The 25,288-nt window shown below is 45.4% G+C and overlaps 1 protein-coding gene across 1 annotated transcript; it reads right to left on the bottom strand.

Annotated features, from left to right (window-relative positions):
• Positions 1-371: 371 nt before the first annotated feature.
• On the bottom strand, positions 372-24,981 carry rasl11a (RAS-like, family 11, member A). Its single transcript, XM_078546264.1, has 4 exons — positions 24,671-24,981; positions 20,327-20,383; positions 19,472-19,551; positions 372-2,249 (listed from the first exon to the last, which is right to left on the bottom strand). The coding sequence occupies exons 1-4, from the start codon at positions 24,810-24,812 to the stop codon at positions 1,782-1,784; spliced, it is 747 nt and encodes a 248-aa protein (XP_078402390.1). The 5' UTR covers positions 24,813-24,981; the 3' UTR covers positions 372-1,781.
• Between the last annotated feature and the right edge of the window lie 307 nt (positions 24,982-25,288).

The following is a 25,288-nucleotide window of genomic DNA, read 5'->3' on the forward strand; positions in this document are numbered from 1 at the left end:
GTTCCCCCCACAACCAAAATGTCCATGGCTACCCTCAGGGCAGCCTTAACTGACTCAGAGTGGGTCTTCCAACCCTATTTGGGAGGAAGTCCCACCCTCAAGAATTGCCAGCCAATCCGATTGGCCAGCAGCTCTGTAGTCCCAGTAGCCCCAGAGTAGAGTAGTGGCCATTGCTGGCATTACAAGCAGTCTCCCAGGAAGAAATGTCATGGATCCTGGACTTCAGGGAAATCCAAGGATTTTGAACAGATCCCAGCGAGAGGGGTGGGGGGGGTGGCAGGGGAGAAGGGGGTACGATATTGGTCGGGGTGCCTCCAATGGACAAAAGCGTCTCCCCAAAGGAGTTATTCCCTGCTTTCTGCCTGACAACAACCGACAGTGAAAGCTGCCAGACCGCCCGCCTTGCTTCTGCCTCCCCCGCCGAACCTATTACTGCACCATTAATTGGCCACTTAAGGGCCTCAATCGTCCCAAGGGCGGGAGGGCTGCCTGATGCCTTATCCATCCACCGTAAAATGGAAGACAGGTTGGGTTGGGCAGGAGCCTCCCCACCTTCAAATATGCCGATGGAGTGGGGGGAGGGGGAGGTCATAAAATTCAGTCCTATGGTTCAACAATGGGCAGTCTACTATAATCATTTTGAAACCACAATGCCATAAATGAACAGTTAACACTAGGAAACATTTTTCATTTCCTAATTCTGGAGTATAGTTGATCCTGGATCCAAAGCGAAGGCAATTATTAAACTAAAACAATATTCATACACATTGGGTTATTTTTTTCTTTTTTTTTGAAAAAAATGCACCATCCTATTTCATTATTCTGGCTTAGATCTGCTAGGATTTGGAATTAAATGGTTAAATTGGAGTTTTTACAAATAGTCATTTATTGTTGATAACACCAGCTGTTTGCAATGAAACATGAACAAACAGTTTCTGTCGGGCAATTTTCTCTGCTTCCAAGTGGATATTATTCATGAGTGAGGCTTGGCAGTGAGTGACAGCCAGTTGTTCAGCCATTGGCGCATCACAGTCAGATACAATCCTGTCATGACCAGATAAACACCCATTCATACTTATCAGCAGGAATCACTGCATAGTGATCAACGGTGGGGAACCGAGCTGATATTTTCATTTCCTAGCACAGGAACATGGAGGACAATTGCAGAAACTCTATGGTTCCTCCAGCTGAGGTCAGCTAAATAGGCACAAATAGAATCATAGAAACTTACAGCACAGAAAGACACTCTTAAGTCCATTCTGCCAGTGCGGGCTCTTTGAAAGAGCAGTAGAACTAGAAATCTTTCTGGTCTTTATGGTTCAATTTACACTTTGCAGGATATGTATCAGCTAAGCACTCAGGAGAGCTCTCCCGCCCCTCCCTCTCAGGCAACCCCCTATTTTTAAATAATTTAAAATTGTGGAAAATTTTACATTGTTTCTGGCTGTGAATGATTTTCAACTTCATGTAAATTAGTGGAATAGTGTCACAAAACAAGGTCCTACTGCAGGTGACTGTGCAGTTTGCACCATAAACATCACAACATAATTATCCATATCCAAGGGCAAAAAGTACTCACCCAACAGCAATTAAATTATGTATTTAAAAAGATGGACATGAATAGGAAATAATTTGGCATTTTCAGTTTGTGTATGTTAGTCTTTAAAATATCTGAGGATTCACCTTGTTGGGGTTTTCTGAACAACTCTTATTCATGCTCAAGGTAAACAAAAAGAAAAAGAATCTTGGAGCTTGGAACCTCCTTAAAAAAAAAACCAGTCTTAAACAGATGTAGTGGATTTCACTTTAGATGAAAGAGCCTGTTTTAATCGTCTTCCAAGATCTTGCATGTTTGGCGATTTGGGCCTAGCTAAAAGCAGACCTCTTCTCTTCTCCCCATTATTGCTTCCAATCACTTTACTGGCTTCTTGGCAGACTTGGTGGAAAGCATCATAGACCTCATTATAATTTTCTCTAGCGGAAACTTCAAAATAAGTCCCCCCTATCTCATTTACCAGCTGAATCCCTTCATTGGTTTCCACTTGCCGTGCATGCGGTAAATCGGCCTTGTTTCCTATTAGCACAAATGGAAGTCTGGTGTTGGGATAGATCTTCCTGATTTGCTGATGGAGCGGACGAACAGCTTTCCAGCTTTCTGGGTCCGTAAGTGAAAAGACGAAAACAAAGCCATCTGCCCAGTGAATTGAGCGGGTTATAACATCTGGACTGCGAGAATCATCTCCATCGCCCTGTCACAGGAAGACAAGGAAAACATTTAAACATGGCCTCTTATTTTTCTTGGTTAACTAAATTCATCTTGCAATTCTTGCATCAAATCAAATCTGCACAACATATCTTTGGAAACTTTTACTGAAAGCAGAAGTGAGTCTAAAGAGTTTTTTTTCTCCAAATGTAACCCTTTGGGTACCGAATTCTTTTGCACCTTTCGCATCCTATACCATTTCTGTAAATTTCTAGCAATATTAGAAAACAAAGTTGTAAAAATTAGTTATTCCTAAAAGAGAGAGCCACTTTGCCTAAGTTGAATGCCAAATTTCAAACAATCACAACATTGTCCCAGTTGCCCTGGGAATCCTCAACATTGACTCCGGACCCCATGAAGTCTCATGGCACCAGGTCAAACATGGGCAAGGAAGCCTCCTGCTGATTACCACGTACCGCCCTCCCTCAGCTGTTGAATCAGTGCTCCCCCATGTTGAACATCACTTGGAGGAAGCACTGAGGGCAGTAAGGGCGCAGAATTTACTCTGGGTGGGGGACTAGCACCACTACTGACTGAGCTGGCTGAGTTCTAAATGACAAAGCTGCTAGACTGGGTCTGCGGCAGGTGGGGAGGGAACCATCAAGAGGGAAAAACATACTTGACCACATCCTTACCAACCTGCCTGCTGCAGATGCATCTGACCATGACAGTATTGGTAGGAGTGACCACCGCAAAGTCCTTGTAGAGACCAAGTCCCGCCTTCACATTGAGGATACCCTCCATCATGTTGTGTGGCACTACTACCATGCTAAATGGGATAGATTTCAAGCAGATCTAGAAACTCAAGAATGGGTATCCATGAGGCACTGTGGGACATCAGCAGCAGCAGAATTGTACTCGAACACAATCTGTAACTTCATGGCCAGGCATATCCCCCACTCTACCATTACCATCAAGCCAGGGGATCAACCCTGGTTCAATGAAGTGTACAGGAGGGCATACCAGGAGCAGCACCAAGCATACCTAAAAATGAGGTGTCAACCTGGTGAAGCTATAAAACAGGACTACTTGCATGCCAAACAGCATAAGCAGCAAGTGATAGAGCTAAGCGATTCCACAACCAATAGATTATATCTAAGCTCTGCAGTCCTGCCACATCCAGTCGTGAATGGTGGTGGACAACTAAACAGCTCACTGGAAGTGGAGGCTCCACAAATATCCCCATCCTCAATGATGAAGGAGCCCAGCACATCAGTGCAAAAGAAAAGGCGGAGGCATTCGCAACAATCTCCAGCCAGAAATGCCGAATGGATGATCCATGTCAGCCTCTTCCAGAGGTCCCCAACATCACAAATACCAGTCTTCAGCTAATTCGATTCACTCCACGTGATATCACGAAATGGCTGAAGGCACTGGATACTGCAAAGGCTATGGGCCCTGACAACATTCTGGCAATAGTACTGAAGACTTGTGCTCCAGAACTTGCCACACCCCTAGGCATGCTGTTCCAGTACAGCTACAACACTGGCATCCACCCGGCTATGTGGAAAATTGCCCAGGTAGGTCATGTACACAAAAAGCAGGACAAATCCAACCCAGCCAATTACTGCCCCATCAGTCTACTCTCGATCATCAGTAAAGTAATGGAAGGGGTCATCAACATTGCTAGCACTTGCTTAGCAATAACCTGCTCACTGATGCCCAGTTTGGGTTCCGCCAGGGCCACTCAGCTCCTGACCTCATTACAGCCTTGGTTCAAACATGAACAAAAGAACTGAACTCCAGGAGGCGAGGTGAGAGTGGCTGCCCTTGACATCAAGGCAGCATTTGACAGAGTGTGGCATCAAGGAGCCCTAGCAAAACTGGAGTCAATGGGAATCAGGGGGAAAACTCTCCACTGGTTGGAGTCATACCTAGCACAAAGGAAGATGGTTGTGGTTGTTGGAGGTCAGTCATCTCAGCTCCAGGACATCACTGCAGGAGTTCCTCAGGGTAATGTCCTAGGCCCAACCATCTTCAGCTGCTTCATCAATGACCTTCCTTCCATCATAAGGTCAGAAGTGGGGATGATGATTGCACGATGATGAGCACCATTTGTGACTCCTCAGATACTGAAGCAGTCCATGTCCAAATGCAGCAAGACCTAGACAATATCCAGGCTTGGGCTGACAAGTGGCAAATTAAATTCGCGCCACACAAGTGTCAGGCAATGACAAAAATAAAAATACCTGGAAAAACTCAGCAGGTCTGGCAGCATCTGCGGAGAGGAACACAGTTAACGTTTCGAGTCCGTATGACTCTTCAACGGAACTAAGTAAAAATAGACTAAAAAATAGAACATATAGTTCCTCTATTTTTACTTAGTTCTGTTGAAGAGTCATACGGACTCGAAACGTTAACTGTGTTCCTCTCCGCAGATGCTGCCAGACCTGCTGAGTTTTTCCAGGTATTTTTATTTTTGTTTTGGATTTCTAGCATCCGCAGTTTTTTGCTTTTATCTTAGTGTCAGGCAATGACCATCTCCAACGAGAATCCAACCATCGCCTCTTGATGTTCAATGGCATTATCACTGAATCCCTCACAATCAACATTCTGGGGGTTACCATTGACCTGAAACTGAACTGGACTAGCCATATAAATACTGTGGCTACAAGAGCATGAATCATGTGATGAGTAACTCACCTCCTGACTCCACAAAGCCTATCCATCATCTACAAGGCACAAGTCAGGAATGTGATGGAACACACACTTGCCTGAATGAGTGCAGCTTCTACAAAACTGAAGAAGCTGGACACCATCCAGAACAAAGTAGTCCACTGACTGGCACCACATCCACAACATTCACTCCCTCCACCAGCGACAGACGTTGCCAGCAGTGTGTACCATCTACAAGATGCACTGCAGGAATTCACCAAACCTAGGACCACTACCATCTAGAAGGACAAGGGCAGCAGATAGATTGGAACACCACCACCTGCAAGTTCCCCTCCAAGTCACTCACCATCCTGACTTGGAAATATATCGCCGTTCTGTCACTGGGTCAAAATCCTGGAACTCCCTTCCTAACAGCACCGTGGGTGTACCTACACTACATGTACCGCAGTCGTTCAAGAAGGCAGCTCACCACCATCTTAAGGGCAACTAGGGATGGGCAATTAATGCTGGCCCAGCCAGCGGAGCCCACATCTCGTGAATGAATAAAAAAAATTCCTGAGTAGTACAAAAGGGGTGTAAGTTTTGAAAATATTCTTTTTGTTTGTAGAGAATGGGTCCCTGTGTATGAATGTATGTCACTTCTAGCAAGCATAAGTGAGCCACATAATGAGCTCAAATAATTATCTTAAATTGGTTGTTAGTGTAGTTGTTAGCACATTCAGGATTTCAAGCATTGCACCTTTGAAATACCTGGGGAATCTGGGGAACCCATAGTTCCCTATTGCTTCCACCATGGAAATGCCTTAGCCAATCAATCAGAGTCAACTTACCAACAGTACCTTTACTCCTAAAGCATAAATTGCTATGATTGTTTGAAATTTGGCAGCGTGTTTGGCCTGATGAATGCAGGTTAAAAATCTTCAGCAACATATCTCGCCTTTCAACAATTTCCAAGTTTTGTACTGCCAAGCAAAATGAATTATATATTTTCTTGGTAAGGTTACTTTACTTTTTTTTTAAAAATGAACTCACTCTCTTCTTGAAAGCACAGACTTACCCTGGTATGGTTTCACGAGTACCAGCTCCCCCATGTCTTGCCAATTGTTCCAAGGAGAAAAACGCAATCCCTCCCCCCAAATGTTGTTCAAACATATTGGCCTGGACTGTGTGTTAGTCTAAGCATAATTATTAACAGCACTCACTATGATAATGAAATGCATCAGTCACAAACTTCTAAAGTGCCCACATGGGGTCCAAGTTACCCTGTTCCTCCACAGACTATACTATAACAGTACCTCACCAACAGACTCAGCATTGAAATCAATGTAAGAGAGTGAAGTTGCAGTACTTATCCACTAAACATAACAGAAAAAGTTAGAGCTGGTGCATTCAGAAGTAAGTTACTGCCAAATAATGTCTCCGGGCCTGAAAATTTAATTTTCAAAGTTTAGAGTCTCATTCCTTCAGAATTTAATTTATGTCTGTCTCTATCTCTCTCATAACCCCATTTTTCAATCCTTTTTTTCTCTACATGATTTAAACCCATTTTATATTTCCTGGTTATTACTTCCTCATTTAGAGACTATGTGGCTCAGTGAGGATTCTTCAATCTGTTAAACTGAGCATATATGCTGTTACTTTGTGCTCACACATGCCACAGTAGAGGCCTGTAGAGGAATTGATGACAGCAAGTCTCTGCTCAAAAGCCAGTGAAAACTCTGTGGGCAGCTGTCAGCAAGTGACTGGCAAGCACTGTTCCTTTGCTTGCAAATTTCAAGTAATCCTCAGGTGATGAAAAAGAAGCATCAATCTTCCCACTCTCCAAAGAAAACCAAGGTTTAGCCAACACTTTTGGGGTAAAAACTGGACCCTGTCACAGACATAAATTGTGCGCAACTAGTTTCAATTTCAGGGAGGATTATACTGCACCCAAGGACATCTGATAAGCATCCAACCCAAAACTGGTTCAGGACATCTTTCAGCTCTTTGAGGTGGCACCTAAAAGAGGCAGCAGGTACCTTGTGTGCGCTGATAACAGGCTTAATGCCATAATAGGGAAATTTGGCTGCCCTGGTTTTTTCGAATGTGAATCCGGCCCAGTAAGTGGCTTTCACCAAAAGATAAGTTTAGTATTTTTCTTTTTACAATTCATGCAAGCTGATGTTATTGGCTCCCTGTCTTGCCGTTCTATTATTCAGCCTACTGTGTGACTTACCTTAGGCCCACTCCTACCAGGGCAGTGGGTCCGGGATCTTCTGCTTTGGCTGGGTAAGCTGTGGAGGTGTACCAGGTGCCAGCAATTATTTAGGTAAGGCTATGGGGATGAGTTTCTCATAATCCTCTGGCCTCCATCTTCAAAGAATTCCTGCGCCCATTTAGCACCTGAAAACTAGCCCAAATGAATTTCTAGGCCTTTTAACAAAGATGCTGGAAAAGTCTGAGTGAAATGAATATCTCTGAGCAAAGTTACATTCATTTGCCAAAACTCTAGGATTATTGAACACTAGATATACTGAGTGTGTGTTGAGCATCATGCACGGGCTTCTGCTTTCCCCCAGCAGGTTCCAATATTGGATTCATTTTATATAATTTAGAAGAATCAAATGCCAAATGGGCCATATTGGGGTTCAAATTAGGATCCACTGGTCCTGAGCCCAGTGCTCAGATTGGGCTACCATAATATATTGAATTCCCCCCCATTTACGAGATGTGGGCGTTGTTGGCTAGGCCAGCATTTATTGCCCATCCCTGATTGTCCTTGAGAAGATGGTGATGAGTTGCCTTCTTGAACCGCTGCAGTCCCTATGGTGTAGGTACACCCACAGTGCTGTTCGGGAGGGAGTTCCAAGATTTTGACCCAGCAACAGTGATGCACTTCCAAGTCAGGATGGTGAGTGAGAGTGAAAATTGCTGCCTAAGGAGCCTTGGCGAATTTTTGCAGTGCATCTTGTAGATGGTGCACACTGCTGCCACTGTTTGTCAGTGGTGGAGGGAGTGAATGTTTGTGGAAGCAATGCCAATCAAGGGGCTGCTTTGTCTTGGAAGGTGTCAAGCTTCTTGAGCGTTGTTGGAACTGCAGTTATCCAGGCAGGCAAACGGAGAGTATTCCGTCACACTCCTGACTTGTGCCTTGTCAATGGTGGATGGGCCTTGGGGAGTCAGGAGATGAGTTACTTGCCACAGGATTCCTAGCCTCTGACTTGCTCTTGCAGCCACAGTATTTTTCTGTCTAGTCCAGTTCAATTTCTGGTCAATGGTAACCCCCAGGATATCGATAGTGGGGGATTCAGCAATGCTAATGCCATTGAATGTCTAGGAGTGATGGTTAGATTCACTCTTGGTGGAGATGGTCATTGCCTGGCACAAATATTACTTATCACTTGTCAGCCCAAGCCTGGATATTGTCCAGATCTTGCTGCATTTGAACATGGACTGCTTCAGTATCTGAGGAGTCACGAATGGTGCTGAACATCGTGCAATCATCAGCAAACATCCCCACTTCTGACCTTATGATGGAAAGAAGATCATTGATGAAGCAGCTGAAGATGGGTGGGCCTAGGACACTACCCTGAGGAACTCCTGTAGCATGTCCTGGAACTGAGATGATTGACTTCCAACAACTACAACCATCTTCCTTTGTGCTAGGTATGACTCCAACCAGTGGAGAGTTTTCTGCCCAGTTGACTCCAGTTTTGCTGGGGCTCCTTGCTGCCGCACTCAAGCGAATGTTGCCTTGATGTCAAGGGCAGTCACTCTCACCTCATCTTAGGAGTTCAGCTCTTTTGTTCATGTTTGAACCAAGGCAGGTCAGAATCTGAGTGACCCTGGCAGAATCCAAACCGAGCATCATTGAGCAGGTTATTGCCAAGCAAGTGCTGTTTGATAGCACTGTTGATGATCCCTTCCATCACTTCACTGATGATCGAGAGTAGACTGATGGGGCAGTTACTGGCTCAGTTGGATTTGTCCTTTTCATGTGCAGGACATACCTGGAAAATTTTCCACATCGCCTGGTAGATGCCAGTGTTGTAGCTGTACTGGAACAGCTTGGCTAGGGGCGTGGCAAGTTCTGGAGCAGAGGTCTTTAGTACTTTTGCCAGAATATTGTCAGGGCCCATAGCCTTTGCAGTATCCAGGCCTTCAGCTGTTTTTTGATATCATGTGGAGTGAATCAAATTGGCTGAAGACTGGCATCTGTGATGCTGGGGACCTCAGGAGGAGGTTGAAATGGATCATCCACTCAGCACTTCTGGCTGAAGATTGTCGAGATTGCTTCAGCCTTATCCTTTGCACTGATGTGCTCGGCTCCTCCATCGAGGATGGGGTTATTTGTGGAGCCTCCTCCTCCAGCGAGTTGTTTAATTGTCCACCACCATTCACAATTGGATATGCATTGTATCATTATATCATGAATGTGCATGACATCATTAGGCCCAAACATATCATATCAGCAACTATAGTTCCCTGCTATAAAATCAGATACTATGGGCAGAGTCTTCCAGTCAGTGTGCGGGAACGGGACCCACATGCCGACATGTAAAATGACCTGCGGTGACGATGTCGGGCGAGTGTTCCAATGTCACCGCGCGCCATCGCGATATTTCGGTGGGCTGGGGTGTGACGACCTCCGTTGCGCGCCCACCATTAATTAACAGACCACTTAAGGCCCTTGAGGCTCCAATCGACGGGAATTTTGCGGCGTCCGTGCAATCTTCGGCTTGTCGCACAGGCGCAATGGGCGGGCGGGTAGCAGAAATTTGTATAAACCTCATCCACGAGCAGGAGAAGAGGGCTCAGTGGGGTTGTGATTCTACAGATTTAAAAGTTATTGTACAAAAGTTACTGAAACTTGCCTGTGTGAGCTGGAAAACTTCAAAACGCATACCAGCTGCTTCGACTGGACTCAAACTTCAGGTCACTTCAGTAGGTTTCAGGAAGCCTCCCTGAGCCTGGGAATGGGAGGTGATCTCTCCACTGGAGGCACCTCCTCTGAGGAGGAAGGGAGGGCTATTAGTGGGGAGGAGGCCAGGAGTGCACATTCAGCCTCCAGGGGAGCCACCTTTGGGAGAAGAGGAGCAGGCACAAGGGGCGCAGGGCCAAGAGGTTGTCCAAGGTGGAAGGGGCCGCAGAAGACGCCACTATCCTGCTGCCAGGGCATACAGGTGGCGAAGCAGCTACCTCAATATGTCTGAAGTGCAATACCAAAGGAGGCTCCGTCTCTCAAGGGAGACAGTCAACACTGTCAGATGATTGGGCCTGAGATCTCCCCTAACTGTGTGGGTGGACTCCCCATGCCCACGGCTCTAAAGGTCACAGCTGTCCTCAACTTCTATGCCTCTGGCTCTTTCCAGGGCTCAGTGGGTGATCTTTGCGGTGTCTCTCAATCAGCTGTCCATACTTGTGTCAAGCAGGTCACAAGCACTCTGTTCAGGCATGCATTGACGTTCATCCACTACCACTGGGATGAGGCAAGCCAGACAGAGTGAGCCAGAGGCTTCGCGGCCTTGCTGGCTTCCTCCGCGTCCAGGGTGCAATAGGCTGCACACATGTGGCCATCAAGGCACCAGCAGGTGAGCCCGGTGCCTTCGTCAACAGGAAGGGCTTCCACTCCATGAATGTGCAGATAGTGTGTGATCACAGGATGCAGATTCTACAAGTCTGTGCAAGGTTCCCAGGCAGCTCCCATGACGCCTACATCCTCAGACACTCCCAGATGCCGGGGCTCTTCAGTGCTCCAGCCCGGCTGGATGGATGGCTGCTGGGTGACAAGGGCTAACCCTCAGGTGGTGGCTCATGACGCCTCTCCGCCATCCAAGAACAGAAGCTGAGTAGCGTTACAATAGGAACCACACCTCCACTAGGGCTGCGGTGAAGAGAACCATCGGTCTTCTCGAAATGCGCTTCCAATGCCTGGACCATTCCGGGGGCGCACTCCAGTAACCCCAGATCGTGTGTCACTGATAGTGGTTGCAAGCTGCGCTCTCCACAATCTTGTACTGCAAAGGGGTGATGCTGTGGACAAAGAAGTTGTAGGCGGAGTGGCTGCGGCTGCACACGATGAATCCAGCAGTGAGTCCGAGGATGAGCACGCACAGGGAAATGCTGAGGGGGCACAGACTGACCTGGGCATACTCCAGGGATGCAGGGACACCCAGGACACTCTAATCCAAGGAACCTTCAGCTAGCACAGCACATATGGACCTCCAACACAAGCCTGGGCTGCAGCCTCCATACTGGAGGCCTTAGTGCAAAATCTGTTAGGATAGGAGCATTGACGATGGGCCCAGTAAATAAATGTCAATGACACACAAATCACTCATAACATCGCAGGAATCCATCCACCTGCCCAAGAAAAGAGGCACCCCCCATCCACATCAGACGATCTTAATTTAATGCTTTCACAAAAGTCTCCTAACATAAGACAAATAAAATGGTGTCGCACTGCAAACACAATCAGAAGGAACTCATAGAGGGGCTAACAAAAAACCACCAGTGATTAACCCAGGGTGTGCCTAAGGTGCCATAATTTTACGTTTGTGGGTGCTATGTCTTTGTGGTGACACCTCGCTGGCATTGGCATCTGAGACAGCCTACTCTCTCTGCAGTCCTGTTGGCCTCGCTGACCTTGGCGGACGTCCTCTGGCCCGTCGAGCCTTTGCTGGCCCCGCCTGGGAGGGAGCTGCCAGCTCTGCAGCTGGCATCTCCTCAGTCTTCACAGCCTCATTGGGTGCCGCAGCCACTGGCAGAGGGGCGGAGGAACTGCCGGCCTCATCCGGAGCGCCCTATGAGGCGCCAGCAGAGACGACAGGCAGCTGCTCCGCTGACGTGAGGTCCATTTGGCCCTCCCTGCTCACCATAGATGGATGGGCCCCGAGGTGGGATACCTGGTGCCCAAACCGGCACTGACCACCTGAGGTCAATGCCGCTGTGGGGGATTACTGGTCCGAGCGCAACGCCAGGAACCCCTGATCCTGTCTCTGGAGCTGCCTCTCCACGAGAGTCGCCATTCTCTCAATGGAGGAAGCTTGGCACTCAGCCATGAGGCTCAATGCATCAGCTACAGTCCGCGTAGGCTCCCCCACCACTGACACCAAGCCAAGCACAGCCTCATGTATCTCCACCAGATGGTCCCGCACACCCGGCCATATCTCATGAGTTGGCATCACGGTCGACTCCAGAGGCTCATCATCAGCCACGGACTGAGCATGTGCCTGGGCCCCTGCAGTCCTCTGACTGCTGGCGCCATGGGTATTCTCTGTCCCGCCTTCACCGCTGTGCCCTGGAATGCTAGCCGAAGATCTGATGCCTACCAAAGTGCTAGTATCTGCACTGGTGCCTGCCTGGCAGAAATGGTGAGACGCTTGAGATGTTGGAACTTCATGGTCCTCAGGTGTCAGAGGGGGCCCCTGCTGCTCTGGGTCCTGGCCCTGTGCCGCTGATGCTGAAAGGAACAGTAAGGAAATTCGATCAGTTAGCGTGCGGTCCACGTCAATGTACACGCCTGTCCACCGGATCATCATGCGCTCATCATTCCACACGCAATGGGCAAGCCATGTTGGTAACGTCACTCACTCAACAATCAGCACTGCCATGGCTGTTGGGAGACTACTGGTAACGTGAGTGCTGGCCACACATACCTGCCCGCAGAACCACAGCCTCTCCGGCTCCTGCGCATCTGGGCGCATGGCGCCTCTCCAGGTCGAGGGCCTCCTACTCGAAGCGGCTAAGCAGCACTACCTTGGTTGGCCCACTGCCAGTCCTCACCAGCTTGGCGGTGTTGTGAGAATTCTTCTCCTGGAAATGAGAAAAGAGCATTGATAAATGATACTTGTACCATGAATCTCCTCATGGCCAGACCACCCCAAGCCCAGTTGGCCATTGAAGGAGTCCAGTGCATCCTTACCTCTCTGCTGCTGAACACTCTCACAAATAAGCCAGATGTGTCCTTCCACCACCACCAACCCCCACACCCGCCCCCTCACCCCTTGGCCACATGCTGCCTTCATCGCACTTGGGAGCACACAGTTTAACCTGCCGTAGCAAAGAGGCACAATGGCGTGGATCGCAGAGGGCAGCAGATCTATCTGTGCCATGCCACCTTGACGATTCCCTTGCACCCATGTCATCACCCTGACTTCGACATGCTCTGGTGTTCAAGCACTGCACCTGGGTGCAGATCCTCCAGGTTGCCCCCATCAGTCATGTGGGTCTCAGTCCACCACATGCTGCGGGTGCAGAACCCGTCTCTCCACCACCACCCTCTCAGGCTGACCAACTCATAGGGAACATCTGCTGGCCCACCCAGCTGAGGACACATGCCATCAATGACTCATTGCATTCAGGCCAGTCAGACATGGGTGGGGCACCAGTGCGGGGAGAAGGTTACATGATGGGTGAAGTGAACGATGCCAACATGCTACTCACCCTTCCCGTGCACAGGTCGCTTGCGGCACTGGATCCATGAGCGCCGCATCACGTCGTGGCAGCTCACGACCTCTGCTACCTCCTCCCTTGCATTTTTTGTCAAATGGGCTGGCCTCCTCCTCCCATCCTGGGGGACGAGCACCTCCTGCCGTGCTGCCACCTCCTAGAGGAGGGCAGCAAGGCACTCGTCCGAAAACCGGGGCGCACTTTGACCACGCGCCCTATCCTCCTGCATGGCCAGCCTGGATCTGTGTTGGCCCCAACCTCTGGCCATGTACAGCAGCCTAGGAGCGGCTGCTGCTGGCCCTTTAAGCAGGCCGCCGGATCGCCATTGGACCCGGCGGTGATTGCCGATCTGCCGCCGCCCGCACACTCCCGCTGTCACTGGGAGCCGTGAAACACGCCCGCGTAAAATGGTGGCGCGGACCCGATCACTGGTGGCGATTGGGTCCGCGCCCGCCCATGCCCACTCCCGCACGGCCCACCATGGGGAAAATTCCCCCCTATATATAGCCAAGGTTTTCGATGGATAGACTGTAGCTGCAGTTGCACTCTAGTGTCTAAATAACTGTTTGAGGATGCACCACTATAAGACAAGGTACCATATTGAATAAAAAAATAGAAATAAGAATGGAATGTGCAACTAAAAATTAAAATAAAATGGAAAATGAACTGCTTTAACAAAGAGAGAGATGATGCCAGACTTTTGGCCAGACTTTTTTTCTGTCCTCTCTTGAAAATGCTAACTCTTCCCAGCATACAGTCCACTGGTGCCAGCAACATTTTGGTGACTAACCCGGGTGACCATTCATCATCATCATGAGCTTTGACAGATGAGGCTAGAAATGACTGCTGGAGCATTGCTCAAGCTGTCCTACCAAAATTAAGCATGTCACGAAGTCTCAATTTTACTGCTAACTTGTCTACAACATAACATGGACTATAAGTATTCACAAGTGAGTGGGACGACGTGGGTATGGAAATCAGGCAGAAGGACTGTGATATAATTAAAGAAATTAGCATAGAAAGGGAGGAGGTTCGAAGTGGTCTGGCAGGCTTAAAAGTAGATAAATCTCCAGGCCCGGATGAAATGTATCCCAGGCTGTTGAGTGAGGCAAGGGAGGAGATAGGGGCACTGGCAATAATTTTCAATACCTCTCTGGCCACAGGAGAGGTGTCAGAGTACTGGAGGACAGCCAATTCAAGAAGGGAGGAAGGGATAAACCAGGGAACTACAGGCCAGTCATCTAACCTCAATGGTGGGGAAACTATTGGAAGCAATTCTGAGAATTAATCTACACTTGGAGAGGCAGGGATTAATCAAGGACAGTCAGCATGGTTTTGTTAAGGGAAGGTCATGTCTGACCAATTTGATTGAATTTTTCAAAGAGGTGACCAGGCAAGATGAGGGCAATGCATTTGACAGAGTCTAATTGGACTTCAGCAAGGCTTTTGATAAGGTCCCACATGGGAGACTGATAACGAAGGTAAGAGCCCATGGGATCCAAGGCAATTTGGCAAATTGGATCCAGAATTGGCTGATTGGTAGGAAGCAGAAGGTGATGGTCGAGGGAGTGTTTTTGTGACTGGATGCCTGTGTCCAGTGGGGTTCAACAGGGATCAGTGTTGGGTCCCTTGCTGTTTGTGGTATATATAAACAATTTAGACTTGAATGTAGGAGGGTTGATCAGTAAGTTCGCGGATGGCACGAAAATTGGTGGAGTGGTAAATAGTGAGGAGGATAGCCTTAGATTACAGGAGGATGTAGACGGGCTGGTCAGATGGGCTGATCAGTGGCAAATGGAATTTAATCCGGATAAGTGTGAGGTGATGCACTTGGGCAGGACAAACGAAGCACAGGAATACACAATGAACCCTGGGAAGTACCAAGGATCAGAGGGGCCTTGGTGTGCATGTCCACCGGTCCCTTAAAGTAGTGGGACAGGTAGATAAGGTGGTTAAGAAGGCATATGGGATACTTGCCTTTATTAGCCAAGACATAGAATATAAGAGCAGGGAGGTTATGCTGGAACTGTATAAAACACTGTTTAGGCCACATCTAGAGAATTGTGTGCAGTTCTGGAATCCGCATTATAGGAAGGATGTTATTGCACTAGAGAGAATGCAAAGGAGATTTACCAGGATGTTGCCTGGTCTAGAGAGTTTTAGTCATGAGCAGAGATTGGATAGACTGGGGTTATTTTCCCTGGAACAGAGGAGATTGAGGGGGGCATGATTGAGGCGTATAAAATTATGAGGGGCATAGATAAGGTAGTCAGGAAGGAACTTTTCCCCTTGGTGGAGGGATCAATAACTATGGGGCATAGATTTAAGGTAAGGGGCAGGAGGTTTAGAGGGAATGTGAGGAAGAATTTTTTCACCCAGAGGGTGGTGGGAATGTGGAACTCACTGTCTGAAAAAGTGGTAGAGGCAGAAACCCTCAGAGCATTTAAGAAGTGTTTGGATGTGCAGTTGTAATGCCATGGCATATAAGGCTATGGGCCTAGTGCTGGAAAATGGGATTAGAATACTTGTTTGACTGGCGCAGACTCGATGGGCCGAAGGGTTTTTTTCTGTAGACCTCTATGACTCTAATGAGCACACAATTAGAGAAGGTGCAGAAAACATTCACAAGAACGATTCCAGGCATGAGGAAATTTAGTTACTTGGATAGATTGGAGAAGCTGGGGTTGTTCACCTTGGAGGAGAGAACATTGGATAGAGGCGTTCAAAATCATGAGGAGTCTGGACAGAGTAGATTGGGAGAAACTGTTCCCATTGGTGAATACATCAGGAACCAGAGGACGCTGATTTAAGGTGATTGAAAAGACAATGGTGATATGAGATAAAAATTTTAAACGCAGCGTGCGGTTTGAATCTGGAATGCACTGCCTGAGAATCTAGCAAAGACACATTCAATCGAGGCCTTAAAAGAGAAATTGGATAATTATTTGATGAGTGAAAAATTCGCAGTGCCACAGGGAATAGGCAGAGGAGTGGGACTAGGTGAGCTGCCTTTGCAGAGAGCTGGCAAGGACACAACGGGTTGAACGATTCCCTGATTCTACAATGGTGCTGTGAGGAAACAGGATCTGTCCAGATTCAAGTCAAACATTTTTATATTGTATATTTTTATATGAATTAGGTTGATTTGCTGGGATTTTTAAAATGGAAGCCATAGCTGCTGCTGTACTGGTAAATATTCCTTTGTTTCGATGTGAAGGTTTGTGTATAATATAATCTACGCCTGCCTGTCTTGAGGGAATTTTAATATTCAGGAGGATGATTACCTGCAAACAGTCCGTCAGTCAGTCTAACGTGGTTTGATTAATTCCTGAGCTGCATCTAGTCACTGGTTTTATTAAAGAGTATAAGAAAACTCAGTCATGCGATAGAAGGAATTAATATTGATTGTAGGCTTCCATTGCATTTCCCATTATTACAAGTCTCTGAAATGCTAAATGCAGACCTGGTTGTAATTTTATTAGTGCCCAACATCTCCATGCAAAAAAAAAAGCCATCGACTGCAATGGCAGTCCGATGACATTTATATAGCGCCTTTTATGTAGTAATATGTAGGCACTTTGCAGGAGCATCATCAAAATGTGACACCAAGCCACATAAGGAGATATTAGCACAGATGACCAAAGACTTGGTCAAAGAGGTAGATTTTATGGAGCACCTTAAAGGAGGAGATATAGGTGGAAAGGTTTCAAGGAATGTATTACAAAGTTTAGGGCCTAGGCAGCTGAAAGCGAGGCCATCAACGGTGGAGCAATTATAATTAGGAATGCACAAGGCCAGAATTAGAGGAGCAATGCTGTCTCAGAGGGTTGTGGGGCTGGAGGAGATTAGAGATAGGGATCATTGGTAATGCCATACAGATGTTTGATCCTGCTATAGTCTCCATTGAGGAAATGGCATAGCTCAGTCACAGGATCATTGTTAAGCCTCAGCCTCTTAAGACAATGCTCTCCAGTTTTTTTTTTGCTTTGTATATTTTTAGTCCTACAGGATCAAACTCAACTATATCGTTGCCTCTCTACTTTCTTTCAAAATTGATTATTAATTGCAACTTGAAAGAAATTTGCAAAGTATTTATTCTATAGCATTTTTGCTCATGTTTTGATTCATTTTCACTGATTCCCGTTAACAATTTACATTTTCTCAACAATTTATCAGATCCTCAAAGTGCTGCTTGTAGGAATTCCTGGTAAACAGACTTAATAAAATCTGCAGTAAAATCATCAGAGTCATCAGTATGCTTGGGGTGATCATCACACATGAAAGATAGGGCACACATTCACAGTCAGCAGCATGTCATCATCGCTTCCAGAAGACTGACTAATAGAAAAAGCTCACACAAGACCGAATAGTTTATGTTACAAGAAAAAGCAACAGAATTCAGTGATCTTCAAGATATAATTTAATCCCTAGCTTCAAATGACAGAAACAAATTGAATTTAATGTATTTATGCTTAAAGAATGAATGTTGATCACATAATTTGGGAACTGCGTTGGAAGGTAGCATTGCATCTTCTCCCTAATCTGCCATATATCCAAATCCTTTACCATTCCATCACTTCACCTCCCTCCCCCACCCACAAATAGTTGTGGTAATCCACTATTAACATTGCATACAGATTGATGGTTTGTGGGTTTTACCTCAATAATCTCACACTTGATGGATTCATGAGGGAATGTCAGGCACTTCTCCAAAAGATATACAGGAGACATCCACCAGCTGCTCTCTGATGATAACTGGTCTGTTAAAGGGTTGCTTGCTGGAGATTGGAGTCAAGCACATTGTCCGTGTAAGGTAAAAGGGATTTTATTTGGCATCTATTTCTGACTTAGGAATGTTCAAAGCCGATAATGGGCAACAGGAATAAGACAAATGGGGTGGAATTTTACACTCTGAGGGGGTGGTGTGTAAAAGTGGGCATGTTACCATGGTCACTTTTCCCAGCACCTACCCTTCCCCAAACTTGACCCCACAACAATTTTACATGTGGTGGGGAAGACAGTCAGCCCACTCACTATTTGGTCAATTGAGGCTCTTAAGTGGCTAATTAATGGCCACTCAAGGTAGCCATCCCACCCCGCAATTTTTCCTGCAGCGGCAGACAAGGGAGTCTAGTTTGGAGCCTGCTGGGTCCTACTCTTCAGGCTACTGGTGGGAAAGGGGGATGGGGTTCCTCCTTTGCCTCCTCCTGGGCCCATCTGACCGCACTCACCCCACCACCAACTCCCCCAAGGTCTGGCTCCCAGTGGCGCTGCCAGGACCAAACAATTGCCAGCCATTTGATTGGCTTGCAGCTCTTGGAGGTGAGAGTTCCTCCCAGATGGGGGCAGCAGTCTTGCCCAGAGCCACTTAACGCTCCTCAGAATTAAATGGTTGTGGAGCAGCCCGCCGCAACTGGGGCGGGTTCACCGTCAACTTCTTCGTCAGGGGAAGAACTTGGTGATGTGCAAAACCCTGCCTATAGGATTGAATGCAAAAGTTTACTTTAAAAGAGGCTCTTTAATATTAATTATAATTCTTTGAACTGGTTTGATCTTCTTTAAGGGTTACTAATAGCAAGACTCCATCGTTAAACAAGCCATTATATACAAAATTTATTTCAAAACAAATAGCCCTGTTTGCTGAATGAAAGACAAAACACAACAAAGGAAGAATATCACACCGCCTTTTCGTTTATCATTGTTTCAATGCACCTCAATTCTTTCTGCCTCTGCCTACATAAAGCTGGATACAAATTTTCTCCTCTGATAATGGTTCTAATCTAGTTGATGCAAAAATCTCTCATGTTTGCTGTATGGGATCCATATAAACTGAGCTCGAGTGATTTCATCTACCTGGTATGGGCCATAAAAAAAACCCCGCCTCAATTCATCTGGTAATGGGACTCTCATTAAGGAAGCCCACAGACTGGCTGATATATGACCGAAAAGAAAATCATAGCTGAATTGGAGGGGGTCCTCTTTTGACATTTGTGCATTACAAGGACAAAGTGGAGGGAGTTTTACTCTACATCTAATTTTGGTACACTTGACTGTAATGCTGCAATTTTAAGACTAAATGGAAAGTGTTACATTTCCAGTAATAATAGCCCACACCTTGAGTGCAAAATTCCCAAAAAGAGAAAATAGAGAAATGGATTCTACCTGATTAGCATAGGGAGTGTCTTGCACTTGCAATGAAATTTGATCGCCATCGATGCTAATCTGTCTGGAGTATAGAGCTCCTGAAATTTAAAAGAATACGTTCAAGTACCTACTAAAAAATATTGACAAATAGAAAGAACCTGAATATACAAACATACGAATTAAGAGTAGGCCATTCGACTCCTCGAGCCTAATCTGCCATTCAATATCATGGCTGAGTCTCCACATCGCTTTCCTGCCTACCCTGGATAGCCTTAGATTCTTGACTAACAAGGGAGTCAATCTACCTCTGCCTTAAAAATATTCAATGACTCTGACTCCACTGCTCTTTGGGGCAGAGAGTTCCACAGGCTCATGTCCCTCAAAAAAATTTCTCCTCATTGCTGTTCTAAACTGGAGACTTCTTATTTTTTTTTAAACTGTGTCCCTAGTTTTAGTCTCTCCCACGAGGGGTAACATCCTTTCAGCATCCACTCTGTCAAATCCCTTCGGGATCTTATGTTTTTTCTAAGCTCCAATGAATAGAAGGCCCAACCTGTCCTCATAAGATAAGTCCTTCATCCCAAGAATGAGTTGAATGAACCTTCTCTGAACTGCTTCTAATGCTTTCTTAAATAAGGAGACAAAAACTGTACATGGTACTCTAGTTGTGGTCTTACCAATGCCCTGTACATTTGTAGCAAAACATCCCTACTTTTATATTCCTTTCCCCTTGCAATAAATGACAACATTCTATTTGCCTTCCTAATCACTTGCTGTACCTGCATACTAACTTTTTGTGATTCTAGTACCAAGACACCCAGATCTCTATGTACCACTCTCTCCATTTAAATAATATGCAGATGTAACAATTACCTGTATTTGGTTCATAATCTCCAATGAATCTTTTTGTGAGAAACCGTACAATCAAAGCTGCAAGAAAAATGTGAAATGCAACTTTTCAATTAAGCTGATGAAAAAGTAAGCTTTTCTGTTCAACATTCACAAGTTTATATCTCAGATCTATCTGTACACCCACATATTCACACCATCAATAAGAATGCATATTTCCAACTCTGTAACATTGCTCAGCTACCCATCTCCCATTGAAACCCTGAATGCCTTTGTTACTTCTTAACTTGACTATTCCAATGCACTCCTGACCGGCCTCTCTCATTCTACCCTCCATAAATTTGAGGTCATCTAAAAATCTGCTACCTATGTTCTAACTTGCACCAGGTCCTGTTCACCTGTCATCCCTGCGCATGCTGACCTATAGTGGCCCCCTGTTAAGCCTCAATTTTAAAATTCTCATCCTGGTTTTCAAGTCCCTCCATATCTCTAATCTGCTCCAGCCCCACAACCTTTTCAGATTTCTGCACTCCTCTAATTCTGGCTTCTTGAGCTTCTTCGATTTCAATTGCTCCACCCTTGATGGCTTTTGTTACGATCCGGATAGGGACCAGTAACTTTTAAAAGTAGATAAAGTTTTAAATCCAGTAACCCAATAAGAGGATAAAGCCACAAGATCGCACAGTTTTAAACAAGCAAAATAAACTCCACTATACAAAGTCTAAAAAGTAAAACAATTTACAATATCCATCTTATACTCTAACATTCAGAATTAACATGAGGTAAATATGAATTAACAGGCAAACTATCATCAAGCACACCACAACGCACATTAAATGATGGATGCAACCAAGAAAGATCCCATGGATTTCTCAGCAAGCCCCCCAGATGTCAGTGACCACTGACAGTCACAATATCTTGTCAAAATTCTATCTCCCTCATGAGGGATTTCTAGTCTTCACTTTTGAAGATCTAGCTTTTGAATTCCCTCAAGTCACTCTGACGTAGATTGCCTCCATGACTGCTCATCTCTTGATCGTTCAATCTCTTCAGCCGAGACTACATTCATGTGATTCACAAAGCTGCACTCCTGCCTCTAATAACCTGCACACTTCCAACTCTTTTGCAGACTGCTGGCCTCACTAATCTGGCACTGCCTCTGGGTTCCAGTCTCCCAGCTGCACCGAGCTATAGGTGGCTCCCAGGGTTTCTTCTGAGCACTAACCCTCTCAGCATGGAACCAGCAACCTTCTGCAACCTTCTCAACTCTCAGTTCTCCTGAGCCCTAACTGCACCAAACAGCTCACAGATTATTTGAGTCCTAGCTGCCTGGAAACTACTAACAGCAGTACCCTTTCGGCATCCAGTCTCTTTCCCTAATGCAGAACACGGAGATAAATTGAAACCAGAGAACCTTCTTAAACATCTACCCATCTCGATGACGGAGCCTTTAGGATTCACTGAATGCTTTTAAACCAACGTAGTTCTAACTCCCAAAACAAATCATCTTGCTGTACCACACTTCTTTGCAAGCAGTGTAGATATCAAATCTTCAGCTCTCCAGCTAAGTAAGCCCACCTGCTGTATTAGGATCTTACCTTTCTAGCTGTTAACCCCTTAAGTCAATATGGCCTCAACCTTTTTCAAGCTGTTTTAGTTGCATTTATCTCATTTTCTACAGTTAAACTTGAATCTTCCCCAAACTAAACATTATCTTTCAAATATTAACAAGAACTAGATATTTATCACACTGTGCCATAAGTTGCTTGGGCCCCAAGCTCTGGAATTCCCTCCCTAAACCATTATCTCTCTACATCACTTTCCTCCTTAACACCTATCTCATTGAAAAAGTTTTTCTCATCTGACCCAATCTCTCCTTATATGGCTCGATGTCATAGTTTGTTTGCCCCATGAAGTGCCTTGGAATATTTTAAGTTAAAGGCACAATATAAATATATGAGTCATTGTTGCTATGACTTTAGCTACATTATACAATCTATTTATAAGAAATTTTGCATCTTCCTATTTATGACATATTTCCTATGCCATGTTTTTGGATGTCATGGCTTACCATTTATTTACCTCTTGGTTATCCTGTTGTACTTATGTTTCAGTATTCCCCAAAGTAGAACTATGTACCATAGCACCACTCTCTGTGTTCTGTCTCCAATATTGCTTTGGCTGGATCCACTCCCAGAACTGTGACCTGAAACTTAAGCCTTGGATCACTGAGCTGAGGAACCGCAACCAACAAATGTAAAGTAATTGTACCATACAAATACACTGTATTAACTGTAAGTACTTCCAAAAACATCTTTCCCAGCTCAGTACTGAGGAGTGGCTTTTCCTGTATTCAGATTTCAGATGGTGCACATGCATAGGACATGTAACAATATTCGACACAGGAAGATTGTTGATTTCATCACAAAGGAAGAGGCAACTGTGTACAAAATGTATAAAACTAGCTGGCCCAGACAATAAGCAAGTACCAGAAAAAAGCCTTGTGGCTCATGGATGACCTGGGGGACTAAGAAGGATGATATATTTTGGCAGGACATGTATGGTAAGTGATTGAATACAGTATAATCCAAATCAGTGTTTAAAAAAATATGAAAGCTTCTTTTTAAAGTTACAGTATTCAGGTAGGAAAAAAAGTGTGCAGAGGGCCCCACACAAGCTGAGGTGAGGAGAATGTGTAGATCTAAGAGTGGGCAGCTGAACAGAATTAGAAAGCTGAGAAAAAAGGATAAAGGTGACAAGAGACAGAGTAAGGGGTATAACACATGGTTAATTTGTGAGATCAATGTCTTGTTCGTAGCACACAGATTGAAGAATTATCAATGTGGGAACAAGGATAATAGAAAGAAAGTCTAATACTATCATTGTGCAAATTCTTTAATGGCTTAAATTAATCTCCTCCGATTCACCTTGCCAGGAGATCAATATGCCTAGTCCTAGCAAGCATAAAGCCTCACTTCAACCATCACACTTAGAGTCATAGAGGTCTACAGCATAGGAAAAGGCCCTTTGGCCCATCGAGTCTGTGCCAGTCAAACAAGTACCTAACTATTCTAATCCCATTTTCCAGCATTAGGCCCATAGCCTTGTATGCCATGGCATCGCAAGTGCACATCCAAATACTTCTTAAATGTTATGAGGGTTTCTGCCTCTACCATCCTTTCAGACAGTGAGTTCCAGATTCCCACCACCCTCTGGGTGAAAAAATTCTTCCTCACATCCCCTCTAAACCTCCTGCCCCCTGGTTATTGATCCATCCACCAAGGGGAAAAGTTCCTTCCTGTCTACCCCATCTATTCCCCTCATAATTTTATACACCTCAATCAACTTCTGATGTGATTTGCTACAGATGTAAAACACAATCTCAAAAACTGAGAAATAAAGCCAGGCATTTCACCCTGTGATGGATTCTTCCTATCTGAAACATACAACTAATTTACTGGTCTCTAATTTACTTCAGGAAATTACAAACTGCTACAGGGAGTAATTGAAAACGGGCCTTAAATGAATGGGCCAGGTTAACACTAAACATCACAGGGTATGTACTGAGTCAGGGTATATATACATTTATCAAAAAGATTTGTCCTGGACAAACTAAATGGTGACAGAATCCAATTTGTTCATTCTGGTGAAGAGGCCACTTTAAATAGAAATGTAAATTCCTCTACGTGTTTTTATCCAATCATTTAACTTCAAGTTTATGCCCCCATCAATTTTACACTCACAAAGTCAATGGCGATTACATAGAGCTCCTTCCCTGACAACACACATATTTGTGCTACAGATAAGAAAACTCTTTTTTAAAAAAGTGAAATGTAGGTTTAATTTATCAATTCTCGAAGAGAGTATCAGTCCAAGTGCTTCTTCAATGACAACGGTGAAGTTAATGCAAACAACGATTAAGAGAAACCATACATTTACATTATGGTCTGGAAATTCGACAGATCAGCTGTTGAGGTTAGGATAGTGTTTAGAGAGAAACAGCCTTCTAAATTTGAGAAATAGGCAGTTGAGTTAGAGGTTAGGGTTTGAGGTTAAGAGCAGCTTAATTGTTAGGTAGGTCTCGCTACAACCGCGGTTTAAAAATTAGAGGTGATAACTTTAACCCCTAACCACAAATTAGCGGCAGATTTACTGTCAGTATCAGGGCAGCAGTGTCGGGATCAAAGAACAATTGCAAAAACATGCTTCCTTGTTCTCGGTTCAGGCTAAGTACCTCAACACATCACGATCATAGTGGAATGGGGTACCACACCTATATTCCCGGAACTTCGAGTGCGGACAGACACTTCGAATTAACAATCCCCCTCTTATACGAATCTCCCCGATATTCCCCCTTCTCTTTCTTACCAGTCTTTCCAACCCTCCTCGCTCCCAGCACCACGATCTTCACGTTTCTGTTGTGCAGGTAGTCAAGCACTGGGACCTCCGGTATGGGAAGCAGTAGGAAGTTACTCGAATTGTTTGACATGGTGTTCTGGATGAGACGCATTTATAAAACTGCACATTAAGATGAGCGAAAAAAAAAACCTGGCAAAGCGGAAACTTTACGAGCTGCCCTGACCGCACCCGCCGAAGTGAGCCCTTCTGATTGTATCCGGACTCGGATTGTTCCTATTTACCCCGAGGGGCTATGAGCCACGACCAAGTGGTACTGTACTTTCCCAAATTCAATCGAGAATGAAAGTCCCCCCCCCCCCCCCCAAACTTACAACAAATATTCTGGCGGCAGCGGCCAATGAGAAATTGTAACAAACTCAACAACTGCCAATCACGGACCTAATTGGATTCCTCCGACACGAGCTGTTGTGATCTGGAATGCATTGCCTGAAGGGGTGGTGGAAGCAAATTGCCAAAAATATTTTGAAAGGGGAATTGGATAAATACTTAAAGGGAAATAAATGCAGGGCCATGGGGAAAGAGTAGGGGAGTGGGACTAATTGGATAGCTCTCTCAAAGACATGTTGA

Source organism: Cetorhinus maximus, chromosome 8, assembly GCF_964194155.1.
Source record: "Cetorhinus maximus chromosome 8, sCetMax3.hap1.1, whole genome shotgun sequence".
Lineage (NCBI taxonomy): Eukaryota > Metazoa > Chordata > Chondrichthyes > Lamniformes > Cetorhinidae > Cetorhinus > Cetorhinus maximus.

What these genes read in the sequence shown, in the direction of transcription:
- rasl11a (XM_078546264.1), bottom strand. Translation starts at nt 24,812, where the DNA reads ATGCGTCTCATCCAGAACACCATGTCAAACAATTCGAGTAACTTCCTA. An exon ending in GAGGAGGGTTGGAAAGACTG is followed by an intron (nt 20,384 to 24,670) that starts GTAAGAAAGAGA and finishes TTTTTCTTGCAG; the next exon opens with CTTTGATTGTACGGTTTCTC. An exon ending in ACACTCCCTATGCTAATCAG is followed by an intron (nt 2,250 to 19,471) that starts GTAGAATCCATT and finishes TTCCTGTGACAG; the next exon opens with GGCGATGGAGATGATTCTCG.